This window comes from Lotus japonicus, chromosome 1 (genome assembly GCF_012489685.1).
Source record: "Lotus japonicus ecotype B-129 chromosome 1, LjGifu_v1.2".
Taxonomy (NCBI): Eukaryota; Viridiplantae; Streptophyta; class Magnoliopsida; order Fabales; family Fabaceae; genus Lotus; species Lotus japonicus.
This window is the reverse complement of record NC_080041.1, coordinates 110,656,819-110,672,441: the sequence shown is the minus strand read 5'-3', so window position 1 is coordinate 110,672,441 and position 15,623 is coordinate 110,656,819. Positions and strand designations below refer to the sequence as shown.

The following is a 15,623-nucleotide window of genomic DNA, read 5'->3' as shown; positions in this document are numbered from 1 at the left end:
GGGATAGGGTGTTGAGAGTTAAGTAAAACCATTGGAGTGGGTAATTGTTGAGAGTTTGTTGAATTGGAGAGAAAAGATGATGTGGAGTGTTGGGAAGAGAAAAAGTGGGGTAGAAAAAGGTTAAACAAAACATTTTTTGTTTAACCATTGTATATGGTCTAAGACATGTCTCATCTTTTAGAGGCAATTCTCGAGTCAGAAACATCAATATCATGGTGGAATTAACTCTCTCAACGCGGATTTTAAGTATGTTTTTGACCATTTGCGAGTTTTAATTATTTTATTCTTAAAAGTGATTTTGGTTTGAGTTTAATTTCTATACACTAACCCGTAAATTAAGAAAAAAAAAACATGCTTTTACTTTTTTATAGTGAACCGAACAAGTTTGAAAATAAACCAGTTTGACTAATATGGTACAAATCCATTAATCCGATGTATAAAAATATATATATGGTGGGGCTGGGCCCCACCATGTTACCAAAAATATATATATATATATATATATATATATATATATATATATATATATATATATACGGTACAAATCCACGGGTGAATAGAGAGAAAGATGACAGCTATTGTAAAATGGATTTTTGAGTGTTGACTGACTTTACTTTCTAGTTCCATGGCTTCTTCATCTGCTTGTTCTTCATCATATTCCAAATCTCCATCGTTTAATGTGTTCTTGAGTTTCAAGTTGGAATTTGATGATGAAGCCACCTCTTTCGTCGACGCGCTCAGCGTCTCTCTGACCAGAGATGGCTTCGAAGTTTTCGAGCACGGCGGGTGTTTAGGTCAGGAGGGAATCTTCACACCCTCAACTTTGCTTGCAATCCAGAACTCAAGGATCTGTGTCGTTGTTCTCACAAAAAGCTACCTAAAATGTGTAAGATGTGTCCAAATGCTGGAGAAGATCATGCTGTTGATTCAGGAAACTGCGCAAAGTAAGATACTGCCTCTGTTCTATGATATTGATGTGCATGGGGAAGGTTTTGGATATGTGTCTCCACTGCCTAAAGTCATTCCTGAGGATTCAGTATTGAGTAGAAACCTTGCTGAAGCTGCACAAATTCTTGGCTGGAATTTCTCAGCTTTGACTTCACGGTAATCTAAATTTTCCATTTTAAGAATATGCATAGGACTGTTACCAGGGTTTTAAATTGCGGTTGCCGCTGCCTCACGGAATTGCATTGCAGACAAATGCAGGTTGATGTGTGCGACTCCAAAGCCTGTTACATTGTGACCGCAATTTAAAACACTGCCTGTTACTAGATTTATGTTAAATTTGATATACAATAGTCATCTCAGTAATATCTCACACATTGTCAGAGAGGAGTGATTGGATTAATTTTTAATCATCACAAAAGTATCAATTTAGAAATCTCATATCATAAATCCTATTGTTATGTATAATTGTACTCATGCTTGTTGTATATGATTATGTAGGGATAATTAGTATCATTATTCTAGTTTACTATCAAAGTTGTTTTAGATTTTGTTGGTTCACTTGAAATTCATGTTGATTTTTATATTTGGTGCTATAAAAAGCACACTGGATTGCTTGGATCTATGCTCATACCATTTTTTATTACTAATTGCCAGAAGTGAAGCAAAGGTGATTGAGGATATCAAGGACTACATTTTCAAAGTTTTAATCCCATTTGGGCATGGGTATGTTTCAGCCAATCTCGTCAGAGAAAAATCTGTGCAAGATGTGATTAAATTGTTAAATGACGGGTCAAATTGTCCACTCATTGTTGAAATCTGCGGAGAGGGTGGAATTGGTAAAACAACTATAGCAAAAACTGTTTATAAGGAAATTGGTGATCTTTTTGAGGGAAAAAGTTTCCTTGCAAATATCAAGGAAGTCTGGGAGCAAGATGTTGGTCAAGTTTATTTACAAGAACAGTTTCTTTCAGACATCTTTGAGACAAAAAATTTGAAAATGCAGAGCATTGAAGAGAGAGAATCCATAATGAAGGAAATGCTTAAGAATAGGAGGATACTTCTTGTCCTTGATGATGTTAGTGATTTGGATCAAACAAATGTTTTGTGTGGAAATGGTAACTGGTTAGGTCCAGGAAGTAGAATAATGATTACAACCAGAGCCCGGCATCCAGTTTCTAAAGTAGCAGACCGAATATATGAAGTGAGGCCATTGGATATTCTTGAAGCCTATCGGCTTTTCTCATGGCATGCATTTAAAAAAGTAAGATTTGTATCAAAGATGGAAAATTTGCCAGTAAGTATTGTCAATATGTCAAAAGGGTTGCCACTTGTTGTTGAAGTTCTTGGCTCTTATTTGTACAGAAGGGCAGAACCAATATGGGAAAATGTAGTATCAAGATTGAAACAAGCCGGTCCTAACATCACTACATTGGAACTTCTCAAAATAAGCTATGATGATTTAGATGCATTGGAGAAAGATGTGTTCTTTGATATTTCTTGTTTCTTTATTGGTAAAGATAGAAACTTCGTTACACAAACATTAAATGACTCTGGCATTTTTGCTGAAACTGTAATAAATGTCCTCATAGAGCGGAAACTTGTGACTGTCGATGAGAATAACAAGCTTCAGATGCATGATTTGTTGAAAGAAATGGGAAGAGGAATTATTGTTAAAAAGCCAAAAAGCAAATGGAGCTATGATGTATTCTTGAGTTTCAGAGGAGAGGAATCTCGTAGATCTTTCACTTCTCATCTCTATACAGCATTGAAAAATGCTGGTATCAAGGTTTTCATGGACAACGAGCTTCAAAGGGGAGAAGATATTTCATCCTCACTATTAAAAGCAATTGAAGATTCTAGAATTGCTATTATTATTTTCTCAACAAATTACACGGGTTCTAAGTGGTGTCTGGATGAACTGGAGAAAATCATTGAGTGCCAAAGAACTATTGGTCAAGAAGTAATGCCAGTATTCTATAATGTGGACCCATCCGACATACGCAAGCAAAGGGGAACTGTGGGAGAAGCATTCAGAAAACTTATAAGCGGGATCTCAGTTAGCAAACAGAAGGTTTCTAGTTGGCGGACAGCACTCACAAGAGCTGCAAATTTTTCTGGATGGGATTCGAGAAATTATGGGTAATCAAAATTTTAATTGTTTGCAAGAATTACTCACTTCACACATTCAGAAGTTAAATGTTTCTTACTCATGTATTTTTTGTTTAAATTTTCTTTTGGCCATTACTTAGATGCATGATTAAAAAGTAACGAAAATAAACAATTGATTTAATTCAAGTTAGTATTTAATATTTTGAGTTCTAATAAATGACAATACATTATTCAATAAGATAGCTGTTAAAATTTACATTACTCTAATAAATACACTTAACACTATCAAAACTGTTGAATCATGATAGGACCCCAAATAGAGAATGGGCTGAGACCATTAATCCAAGGCCCAAGGCACGTGTATGTGAGGAGAGGAAAGGAAGGAAGCATCCAGAAGAAGAGTGAGCTGGCAGTGTGAGAAAGGGTGCTAGGAAGAGTTAGTTACGGGAATTAGGGGAATTTGTGGATAAAGGGAATTCTGTTAGTAGGGGAGAGGTATCTGAGAGTATTGTTATTGTAAGAGTGAATAGAGAAATGCTTTCTCTATAGGAGCTTAGCTCTGGAGTAGTAGTGATACTACTGTGTTGGTTTCTTCTTTTCACATAATTCCATTAAGCAATTATCTGCCATTTTTCCCTGCTCCTTTCTCTGTTTCATTGGTTCCCATCAAATCACGTGGGTACATGCAACTATTTACTCTGTTCTGTTTATAAAGTAGTATGTTATATCTGACTCTGCATATACAGTCAAGTGTTAAAACAATGAATCTTAACTACAATTGTAACCTCATGTTCCATAAATATATAACTAGGTAAGTTTTGTCAGTTCTGAGTTGTTAACTTCTTCTCGGTGTGGATCAATCAAATTCATCGTCATTGTTTTGGTTAATTGAACGGTAATTTAAGGATTAATTGCTTCTTGATATGATTTCTTAATTGATTTTTTTTTTTTTTTTTGTATCTGTAAACTGTGTTTCCAGAACTGAAGTTGAGTTGATTGATTGTATTATTGAGACTATTGCCAAGAAAGTAGACGGCAACACTTACTTATTCATTGCTAACCATCCTGTGGGGGTAATGTCTCGTGTTCAAGATGTAATAGACATGCTCTCATCCTTAAAAAGCAATTCAGATGATGCTCTCATAGTAGGGATCTGGGGAATGAGTGGAGTTGGTAAAACAACCTTAGCCAAAGCCATTTACAATAAACTTGGCTGCCAATTTGAGGGTAAAAGTTTTTTGGCAAACATCAAGGAGGTTTGGGAGCATAACTATGGCCAGGTCTATTTGCAAGAACAGCTTCTTTCGGATGTTTTGAAAAGAAGAAGGCTTAATCTGCATAGTATTGAACTGGGGAAAACAGTAATAAAGGAGAGCTTTCACCAGAAAAAGACACTTGTTGTGCTTGATGACGTGAATAAGTTGGAGCAGCTACATGCTTTGTGTGGAAGTAGTGAATGGTTTGGTCCGGGGAGTTCAATAATCATCACAACTCAAGATGAACATCTACTCAATGTTCTTAAAGTGGATGCTGTTTATAGAATAAAAATATTGGGTAAAAGTGAATCTCTTGAGTTGTTCAGTTGGCATGCTTTTAAGCAAGCAATTCCTCCAGAAGAGTACACTGATCTCTCAGACCATTTAGTTTATTATTCTGGGGGACTCCCATTAGCTCTTGAAGTTCTGGGTTCTTATTTGTTTGACAGGCCAAAGTCTGATTGGAAAAGTGTATTACGAAAACTTCAAAAACTTCCCAATGATCAAATACAAAAGAAGCTTAAACTATGCTTTGATGGTTTGAATGATGATATGGAGAAGGACATATTCCTTGACATATGCTGTTTCTTTATTGGGAAGGACAGACACTATGTTACAGAAATATTAAATGGCTGTGGACTTGATGCAGAAATTGGAATAAGCACCCTCATAGAACGGAGTCTCATTACTGTTGATAACAAAAACAAGCTTCAAATGCATAACTTGATACGAGACATGGGACGAGAAGTCATTCGTGAAGAATCACCGAAATATCCTGAAAAACGTAGTAGATTATGGTTTCATGGGGATGTGGTGGATCTTCTAAGGAAGCAAATTGTAAGAACTTTCTCAATACTTGATTTTGTTTAACAAATTCACATGTTTAGAAAATCAAAAAATTATTAGTTTATTGAACCATCTATTATATATTTGCTAAATTATGTTTTAGTCTTTTAGGTAAGCTGGGAGGAAAAGTACTTATGATAGCACAATTATATTGATGTGAAATGTGATAAAAAGATAAAATAAGTATGCTTATTTAAGTTTTACTGGAATCTTAGTTATAATTAAATAAGGAAACAAAGCAATAATTGTAAAAATATTTTAAACCTAATTATAAGAGATGACCTGAGATACTCCCAGATATTATAAGTCAATCTTGATTTTGAAGATCTTTTTCATATATTCTAACCCTTTCCCTCAAGCTAAAGCTTATTAAGCTTTTGGTTGTCACTAGTAGAAAAAGAAAAATAACCAAACAAAAAAAATTTGGGATTGGGGACTGGCAGGTAAGATCACATCTGGGGCAGAAACCGTCAAGACTTATACTGCGTCTGGGACAAAACGAGAAGTAAGAGTGGGGCTAGAAATTTCATGTGTTACAAAATATGGTGTGAGCTTGCAACGGGTAAAGGCATCTAGGACATAGACAAGAGTGTTTGGGCCTATAGATGGTGAAGTTAGACTATGTCTAGGACAAGGATTGAGGCCAAATTGTGTTTGGGAAAAATCACGTAAGACTATGTCTGATATAAACTAGGGCTAGATTGCATCTTGGACAGTGTCAGGGGTGGATTGCATTTGAGACAAAAGATGGGACTAAACGGCATTTAGTAAAAAGATGTTGCATTACTGAGACAGGTAGATTACAAGTGCCTGAGACTATAAATTTGGAGTCAGACCACGTTCGGGAGAAGGGTTGGGGCCAGAGTATGTCTTGGATAAATCAGGGCTAGAATAGTAGAATTCATTTAGGACCAAGGCTACATTAATATTTTGGATAAAGGTTGTGCCAAATACCTTCCAACTTTCTTCCCCTAATGCCATGTTAGCATTTGGAAAGAGCCACACAAGAGTGTAAAAAAGAATGCTATGAAACATCTAAAAAACATTAAACCTAACACAAAAATCTGGAACTACATTTTCCCAGATAAAATTTGACCTGAGCTCCCAGATGCAATCTCGGCTATTCCAAATGAATTTTAGCCCCGGCTGCATAGAATTTTTTTGACACCGGCTATCACTGATTCAGTTATGCAATTTGGCCCTTGCTATTCTAGGTTACTGATGAATGTAGTTGTGATTCACACCCAGGGTTGTTAATGGCGGATAGCGTAGTGTAGCGGAAAGCCCAAAAAACGCTATTTCGAGCGCTATTGCGGTGCTATAGCGGTGAATAGTGAAGTAGCGGTGAGCCCCTAGGGCGCTACGCTATAGGCTGTTGCGCTGCTATAGCGCGCTATTAACAAGCTTGTTCACACCCACCTCCCATTGTGAATCATACAAGTGGTGTTTTCTCCTATCTCACTAATGAGTCATGTCCTGACTTTATCCACGGTTGTGGTGCACATTAGCCTTAGTGTCAATTTCAGCTTTTCTCTATTTATTTAATTAGTCATTAGGTGTAATAAGTTTCTTGAGGTTTAAAACTTCCCATTTATGTTCTTGGTGTATCGAGAGAAAATTTAGTTCTTATTGTCTATAATTGCTTGCTAAGAAAGTTTCACATATGATATTCCTGAGAGTCTCTTCTTCCTTGGTTATGCAATATTCCAACTAGCTCTTCAAGTTGATGATCATGCCAACAATCTTGCTGAATATTGTCTTTCTAGCAATGTTCATTCTCTTTGATGTCTCCTAAATGCATGAGTTGACTTTCTAGCCATTTTTTCCGGAGCCTATATTATATTTTTTCTTTTTAAGGGGTTATTTGAAATAAGCTTAAAGCTTATTAAGCTTTAGCTAGTGGGGAGTATTAGAATAACATGGAAAATATCTCATAATATTTGGGTTGTACCATAGAGTTATTAAGAATATCTTAGATTATCTCTTAATTAGGATTGGTTTTCATATCTCTTAATATTTCATTATTTGTTTCCTTATTTAATTTTGCCTACGAGTTCAGTAATTATAATATTAGCTTCCTTATTTAATTAGTCTAGTATCAGCATAAATAAGGGTTAGTGCTTAGTCTTTTGTGTCTAAACCATAATTACTATTCAAATTCTTTATTCTTTCTCTTCCCTTCTTCCTTATGTAAAACCCTATAACTTCAACACACCTTGAATTATGTATGGGTTGCATGGCCAATGGGTGCAGGCCTTTTTCTTTCTTCTTTTTTTTGGTACTAAATGTTGTCAAAGGCAGCTCTTTAGCAATGTGCATTACTCTCCATTTTACAGGGAACAAAAGCTATTGAGGGACTCGCTTTGAAGTTTCCAAATACTAATAAAATTCCTATCAACACTGAAGCATTTGAGAAGATGAGGAGACTCAGGTTGCTTCAACTTGATCATGTGGAACTCGACGGAGATTATAAGTATCTTCCGAAAGATCTAAAGTGGCTTTGTTGGCATGGGTTTCCTTTAGGAGACATACCTGATGACTTTGAACAGAGAAATTTAGTTGCTATTGACTTAAAGTACAGCAAACTCATACAAGTTTGGAAGAAGCCCCAGGTTTGCTATGGTTTTTTCTACAATTCAGATTAATCGTAATGTTTTTTACATTGAAGACTTTTAGCACCAATGATTTTACTAGTAAATTGAGAGATGCTTCGGTCAAGTTTTATATTATTTGCTGCTGTCTAGATAAGTAGAATTAAAGGGAGTCCTCAACAAGTTCGTACAAACATTACTAGGAGAACAAGTGTCAAATAAAAAATAGTAGGCTTAATTGCACTTTTGGTCCCCCAACTTTGCCCTTTCTGCGAAAACCGTCCCCCAACTAAGAAATTAGCAAAAAGCATCCCCAAAGTTACCCTCCGTTAACACATTTGGTCCCTTTAGTATTTTTCATCCAAAATCTAACGTTTGAGGGACCAAAAGTGCAATTAAGTCAGCTTCCTCACCATCGTGACCTGCACTTTTGGGCCCCCAATTTTCCATTTCATCCACTTAATTGCACTTTTGATCCCTCAAACCGTTAGATTTTGGATGGAAAATACTAAAGGGACCAAATGTGTTAACGGAGGGTAACTTCGGGGATGCTTTTTGCTAATTTCTTAGTTGGGGGATGATTTTCGCAGAAAGGATAAAGTTAGGGGACCAAAAGTGCAATTAAGCCAAAATAGTATTAGTTTTTTTTTGATACACTTCATCGCTTTTTACTTTATAGTAAGGAGAACTCACATACAAAATTGAAATGTTATATTCAAATATTCATGAGCATGACCGGTAGTGAATCTTCTGTATTTTATTTTTCCTCAATACCAAAGTATCTGTATGCTTTCACATGGTTATATACAGAAAACCCGGGTACTTAATATTTTGTTCTTCCATATGAATGTTTGCTTTACTTCATTATTAAAGTGATTTTAGCTATTATGTTCATATTTTCTCTCTAACTCCCATTCGAAGTAACATTGTGAACTGTTATTAATACTAATGCTTCTTTATATTTCCAGAATATAGATGAAATACCTGTCTTGACCTGGAATCTTAAGATTGATACCCTGTTTTTTTTTCCTGCAGCTGCTAGAGAAGTTGAAAATCCTCAATCTTGGTCATTCTCGATGCTTGACACAAACTCCTGACTTCTCAAACCTTCCAAATCTTGAAAGGCTTATACTCAAAGATTGTCCAAGTTTGTCTATGATTCATGAAACCATTGGAAGTCTAGGCAAACTTCTTTTGGTTAATTTAAAGGATTGTAAAAAACTTAACAGTCTACCAAGAAGTATCTATAAGTTGAAATCTTTGAAAACCCTCATTCTTTCTGGCTGTTCAATGATTGATAAGTTGGAAGAGGACATAGAGCAGATGGAATCATTGACAACTCTAATGGCAATTGACACGGCCATATCACAAGTCCCCTCCTCATTGTTGAGACTGAAAAACATAGGATACATTTCTCTATGTGGCCACGAAGGATTACCATGTGATGTATTTCCCTATCTCATTTGGTCATGGATGTCACCAGTGAACAATCTCCAGTCCCTTACCCAAGCATCTGGAGCCATGCCATCTTTTATTTCCTCAGACATAATGGATAATACATGTCATGGTATATTATCTATTCTTAGCAGCCATCCAAATCTTCGAAGTCTTCAGTTGCAATGCAAATCAATTAATCATATACAACAAGAGAAGAGAAGAGTTTTGGATGCGTTGTCTGTTGCAGATTGTACTGAATTGGAAACATTTCCAAGTGCATCGAGAACTTTAGAAATGGGAACTTCTATATTAAGAAACCAAGACAATCATGTTCACATTTCAGGGTTAAAGACTTCGTCAGGTAGTCTTTGGATATATATGGGAGAGCACAGTCATAGAGATATCATTTTGCAGGTTCTTTCTCGACCATTTTCTTTGTTTTTGTCATATTTAACTAATGTATCCATTACTGCCATCTAATTTTCTCTTCTTACCACTCCCCGACCTCTATCTCAATGTACAGTAGTTTTGCGGAACTTGGTTCAAACAACTAGCTTATATTTCAAATTGATTTGATTAATTCTAGTCTAGTACTGGTTTTCAGCATTTATTAGTTTAAAATAAACCTAGGTTAGATTGTTTGAACTTGGTTTATGTAAGTTTATCCTAATCTTAGCTTGGTTTTGAGCATATTTGATTTTATGAGAAAAGGCTTTTGTCATTTCTAAATGCTTATATACTAGTTTATTTCTTAATCGTTATAACCACTTAAAGTTCTCTATTTTTCCGGTCTTAATATTTATTCAGTTTTCTAATATTTAAAAATCTTACTATTTGGAAATTTGTCAAACGTTGGTGTAACACATACACTAGCAGTATACTATTGCAAGACTTATTCCTTAACTCTTATTTCTTTAATGTATCAAAAGGAAAAAAAGAATGCCCACATTTATGTTGATTCAGGAGCATGGGTAAGTGTGTCCAATAGTAGCGTGGGCTAGCTTGACAGGTCGAGACCCTTATTACTAGGGTCTACCATAGAAGGAATAGGAGAAATCCAGAGGATAATAACCTCTTGAAATTAGTTGGAGTTAGTTACAAATTGTTATCAATTGATTGCGAAGTTAGATGTCATTTTGGGTTAGAGTTACATGGGGGTCGATTATTTTATGGAGGTGTAGAGATGGAAAAGGAAGAGAGAGAAGATAAGTAAGATTGTGTAGAGATGATCTACTAGGGTAATGATATATACACACCTCTTTTTTTATACACTTCATTTCCACCATTGATACCAACTCAGAGCTTTTCCCTTAAGGGCAACCATGGTAGCTTGCATCCTCTCTTCATCAGTGACTTCCTTCAATTGAAATTACTGCTCAAGCCTATGAGTCCAACCAAACGCATCATCTCCCGAGAAAATTTGGATTTCCAATTTCCGCCAGCGCTCGCGACCTCGCTCCCCCTGGAATTCGCAAATTCCTTCCACCTCGCTGCTATCTCCGTTCAGAACTTCAGATTACGAGCGCTAGATCTCTCCATCAGAACCACTAGTGATTCCTCCAACCTTTTCGTGCAAGCCTCATACATCTCCAATCGGGTTCTCTGCACCTCCCCTCTTTCTCGAACCCAGTCATCAGAATTTCTGGCCATGCTTCTTGTTGCTACCATACGCCGAACCCAGACTCGAAGCGTGATTCCTCAGGGCACCAGATCGAGTGCTCTGATACCAGTGTTAGAATTGGAATCTCAGAACAGAGTAAGAACTCAAGAACAGGGAAGAACACTCTTGGAACCCAAAGATTCTGGATGAGACTGTTATTGATTCAAGAAGAATGAATACAAGCTTCTGAGCAACCAACAGAAACTGGAACCTGTAACTGAATCCTTCGAATCATTTACAATTGAATTCCCAATGAATTCAGATCTCTCCCCTAGTTAATTCCCAAAAGCTAATTACTAACCACTACCACTCTTAGTCAAACTTTAGTTGTAGTTGATTGTTTATTCCTTCTCACATACACATTCCTAATGATAGGCTTAGCCCTGTCTCTAACAATGTTTGATGGTTTATCAAAGGAATTCAATTCCTTGATGACGGTTGTTTACCGTCGAACTTCTCTCTGTTCTATTCCAGAAATTGAATCTATGATCATAGCTCATGAAGCCTGACTTGAACGCACAAAGAAGTGGCAGAATGTAGAGGCTTCAGCTTCAGTGCTTCTTGCTCAAGCTCCTGCGAATCCTAATCAGGTTGTCTGCTCCAGTGAATTTCGCCTCGAGAAATACTGATCGTGGAGGAAGTGAGTTTTGTCCTCGCGGAGGTTATGGTGGGTTCGGGAGTTGTGGTTGCCACATGGGGATATGACGTTGCAAACTGTTATTACAGAAATTCAAATGGTCACATGGTTGGTTCTTCTCAATTTGTACCCCTTTGGGAATCTATTGCAATTTGGACCATTTGGATTTGGACAATTTCCTTTATCTTCTCCTGCTCAAGGCTTGTGTATAGGAATTTTGGGGCCTAAGGCGGAAATGCTAAAATGATTTTCTTTTGACAAAAATCTTAAAAAGACTTAATATATGAGATAAATTTTCAAGTTTTTATATTAAACTTCTAGTTTTTTGAGCTGTGAAATCATTTATTATAGTTTTATAATCAAACATTTCTAACATTTCACTTTCAATAGATAAGATAGTCAACTCATTCGACCTATTTTTTGACATTCAACTTAGATATAATTTAACAATAAAACAAATGATGAACAATAGAACCTAAAACGCAATGAATGAAACAATAAGAGATTTTCTAACACCTTGATATCAACGATTTCATTTTATAATTCACTTCAAGGTAGAAACAATGAGTATTTTCTTTTTCTAGAGAAGAAACAAGGAGTAAAGAGCACACTTTTACAATACTATACATATATAAATCATAAAAAAAATAATGATTAATAGTAAACGCAAATTAATTTTTCAATTTTGAAAATCTAACAATAATGAATATTTATTTATTAATTTTGTAAAAAATGTAAATTTACAGGGACAAAACACCACTACTAATAACGGATAAAATTGCACTTTTTATGTTGCATTTCTCAGTTCCCACACTGCATTACCAACATTGCAGTTAATATGATTTAATTTTTTACTATTCTATTACATCTCTATCTCCGTAGTATATATATTATATATAAATACCATTTTTTTTCCTGGGGCCTAATTAGGCAATTGAGGCCTTAGGCAATTGCCTCAATTGCCTTAAGGCTTACATGGCCCTGGACCAGCTGCTTATTGCCCCTGGTTTTCTTATGGATTATGTTCAGATATCTATTAGGATTCTAAGTATCTGTTGAGTTGATACTTCATTGATAATACTTGATTCAGAAGTACAATACTTAAAGACTAGATTTTTAGAGGTTTCCTAGTCAACTACTAACTCAAACAATAAAATCTAATAAAATCTTATCTTATCCTAATCTATCATAACAGGGGTTGTCTAAATGACTCATGATAAAGTTTGGGTTAAATAGCTCATCATCCAATCACATTGAAGATAAGTGAGTTAGAATTTATATATTTTATTTATTAATTTATTTCCAACTCACTTATCTCCAATATAATTAGATGTTGGGTTATTTAACCCAAACTTTATCATGGGTCATTTAGACAACCTCATCATAACAATATAAGATCTAATCCTAAAAACCATATCCTAACAAATCTACCTCAACAAGATATATCCTAATATGATGTCAACATCATGCTATTGTATGTTACTAGTTGGAAATCTAGTAATGCAGAAGAACGAGAAACAGAATGTAGCTGTTAACAAAGATTAATTTTGAGTTAGGGTACAAGAAGTTTCTAAGTTGTGGATGAAAATCATATTATCATATCACTTGAAAATAAAGTTTGAAGCTCCTGTGGAACTATTTTGTACAAAACTAGTCACGAGAATTTCGCATAATCCCATTGAATACAGTGGAAACAATAGTTGATCTCAAAACTGGTCAACTGGGTTAAAATCCATGTTATTGACCTGATTTGAATTGGTCATATTTGAATTTATTTCATTTTATTAAAAATTTAAAAATAAACAACTCCTTTCCTTTTGAATACAGGTCAAATAGCAAGTTAGAAGGGGGAAGGGTAGCTCACCAAGTGAGCTAAGGGAAATGAAGGGATTTGGGGGAAGGGCCAAGGTTTGAATCATGGCGAAGGAACTAATTTACTAACATTTAACCACTAACATTTGCCGATTAAAAAAAAATAGCAATTTAGAAAATTCCACGTAGATGTGGATTATTATTATTTTATTGTATTGGTTTTGCATCTTATATAATATTATCACTTTTTCTCGATTTCAAATTTGACTTAACTTAATTTCTTAACATTTTATGTTAGTGTATTAGCTGATATATTTTTTATAATATTAAAAAATATATTTAATTTTCAAATATATATAAATTTAATTATCACTGATTAACACTAAAATATCCTGAACTGCTCATTGGTTATAATGAAATTGGAAATGAGATACTGTTATGTAGAAATATTAACTTGGTACATATCCTTGTGTTCATTGTGTACAGAGACAAAGTAGTGCGTGTTTTGGTGGTCAATATTCTAATTGGAGAACCTTCAAGGGTGAAGGATCCTCAGTATTATTCCAAATGCCTGAAGATGTTGGACATAAATTTAAAGGAATTGCTCTCTGCATTGTTTACTCATCTTCCCATGCAAACATGGCATATAAATATCTGAGGAATGTCTTGATCATCAATCATACAAAAGCTACAATTCAGCTCCACATACGAGAGGTATTAACCTCCCCTAAAGTCAAAGAATGGAAGTTCATAATGTCTGATCTAAACCCTGGAGATAAAGTAGAGATTGTTGTAGTTTTTGGGGGTGAATTTACTGTGGACACAACAACAGCCAATCTGGTGTATGTTGAATCAATTGACCCAAAACCTATAATGCTCCCTAGAGGCAGATAGTGTGAAAAATATGATAACTCAATTGAGATTGTCTTGATGTATGGTAGGTTTTTTCTATTTTTAAACGATCTTATAAATATATTGTCTTTTTAAGTGAAAGAACAAAAAAACAAAGCATCACTTAAGAACATGCAGATTAGATGGAGGAGCTTTGGCACAACTGATGGAGACATGGAGTTTCTGTCAAGAGACTATATGGGCATGGGTTCGAATTTTGGTATTACCACTCTTCCTTGGACATGCAATTATGGAGTTTAAGCAGCGTGTTCAAGCTACAGAACTGAGAACTTTGTTTAAGCAGCAGTGTGTTCAAGCTTCTGTTAGAAACCTAAGTGATGAAGCAGGCCTTGATGATAGCAAGGATGTGGGCCTTGATGAACACAATAAGAAGCCCAAGGTTTGGAGAGTTTACAAGAGGAAGCGTGGGAAGGTTCTACAAGAGACTGAGCTGGCAGATATTTGAGGAAGAGAATATTAAGTTAGTTATGATATAAGGGGGAGAGAGTAGAATGAGGAATTATCATGATTGATCTTTATTTTCTGTTATAGAGAGAGAACTAGACTCACTAGTGAGAGGGAAGCCGTAGTGCTTTTTGGGGTTGATAATAGCCTTTATCAACACTTTTCTATTCTCTGTTATCTCTACAATTCCTTTTCTGTTAATACAATTGCAGTTTGTTCCATTCTTCTCTCTGAGTATCATCTTGTTGTTTCATCTAACCTAATAATTGGTCCGACCTGCTGGATCAATACGTTGCGGTAACCAGTGAACGTAGATGCTAACGAGGCTCAGAATGGGAGATCGAATTGATGCATTGGAGACACAGATGGGGAACGTGACCACCACGTTGCAAGAACTTGCTATGCAGATGAAACAACAGAGTTTGGTTTTAACCGAACTCAGCAAGCATATAAGCCAGAAGGGAGCGACTCAGGAAGGTGAGACCTCTGTTGATGAATCATCGCAGAGCGAGTCTCGTCTTGCTGGTAAGAAGGTAAAACTTCCGGTGTTTGAAGGTGAGGACCCCGTGGCGTGGATTACGCGCGCAGAAATCTATTTTGACGTGCAAAACACTCCTGATGAGATGCGAGTGAAGCTGTCTTGATTGAGCATGGAAGGTTCCACAATCCACTGGTTCAATTTGTTGCTGGAAACAGAGGATGACCTTTCCTAGGAGAAATTGAAGAAGGCTTTGATTGCGAGGTATGAAGGAAGGCGACTGGAGAATCCGTTTGAGGAGTTATCTACACTCCGTCAAACCGGATCGGTGGAGGCTTTTGTGGAAACATTTGAGCTGCTTTCATCCCAAGTGGGTCGTTTACCCGAGGAACAGTATTTAGGTTACTTCATGAGTGGATTGAAGCAAAAAATCCGACGGCGGGTAAGAACCTTGAATACCCAGAATCGGATGCAGCTGATGAGGATGGCTAAG

General features: G+C 35.9%; 1 protein-coding gene across 1 annotated transcript; it reads left to right on the top strand.

The window, feature by feature from the left end:
* Nucleotides 1-565: 565 nt before the first annotated feature.
* On the top strand, nt 566-14,873 carry LOC130729213 (disease resistance protein RPV1-like). Its single transcript, XM_057580878.1, has 6 exons — nt 566-1,104; nt 1,603-3,087; nt 4,037-5,150; nt 7,496-7,771; nt 8,786-9,601; nt 13,783-14,873. The coding sequence occupies exons 1-6, from the start codon at nt 626-628 to the stop codon at nt 14,188-14,190; spliced, it is 4,578 nt and encodes a 1,525-aa protein (XP_057436861.1). The 5' UTR covers nt 566-625; the 3' UTR covers nt 14,191-14,873.
* Nucleotides 14,874-15,623: the final 750 nt, after the last annotated feature.

Bases quoted from the DNA above. Each gene is read 5' to 3' on its own strand.
- LOC130729213 (XM_057580878.1), top strand. From the start codon at position 626: ATGGCTTCTTCATCTGCTTGTTCTTCATCATATTCCAAATCTCCATCG. The intron at 5,151-7,495 runs GTAAGAACTTTC...TCCATTTTACAG, and splicing joins ATCTTCTAAGGAAGCAAATT to GGAACAAAAGCTATTGAGGG. The intron at 7,772-8,785 runs GTTTGCTATGGT...TTTTTCCTGCAG, and splicing joins AAGTTTGGAAGAAGCCCCAG to CTGCTAGAGAAGTTGAAAAT.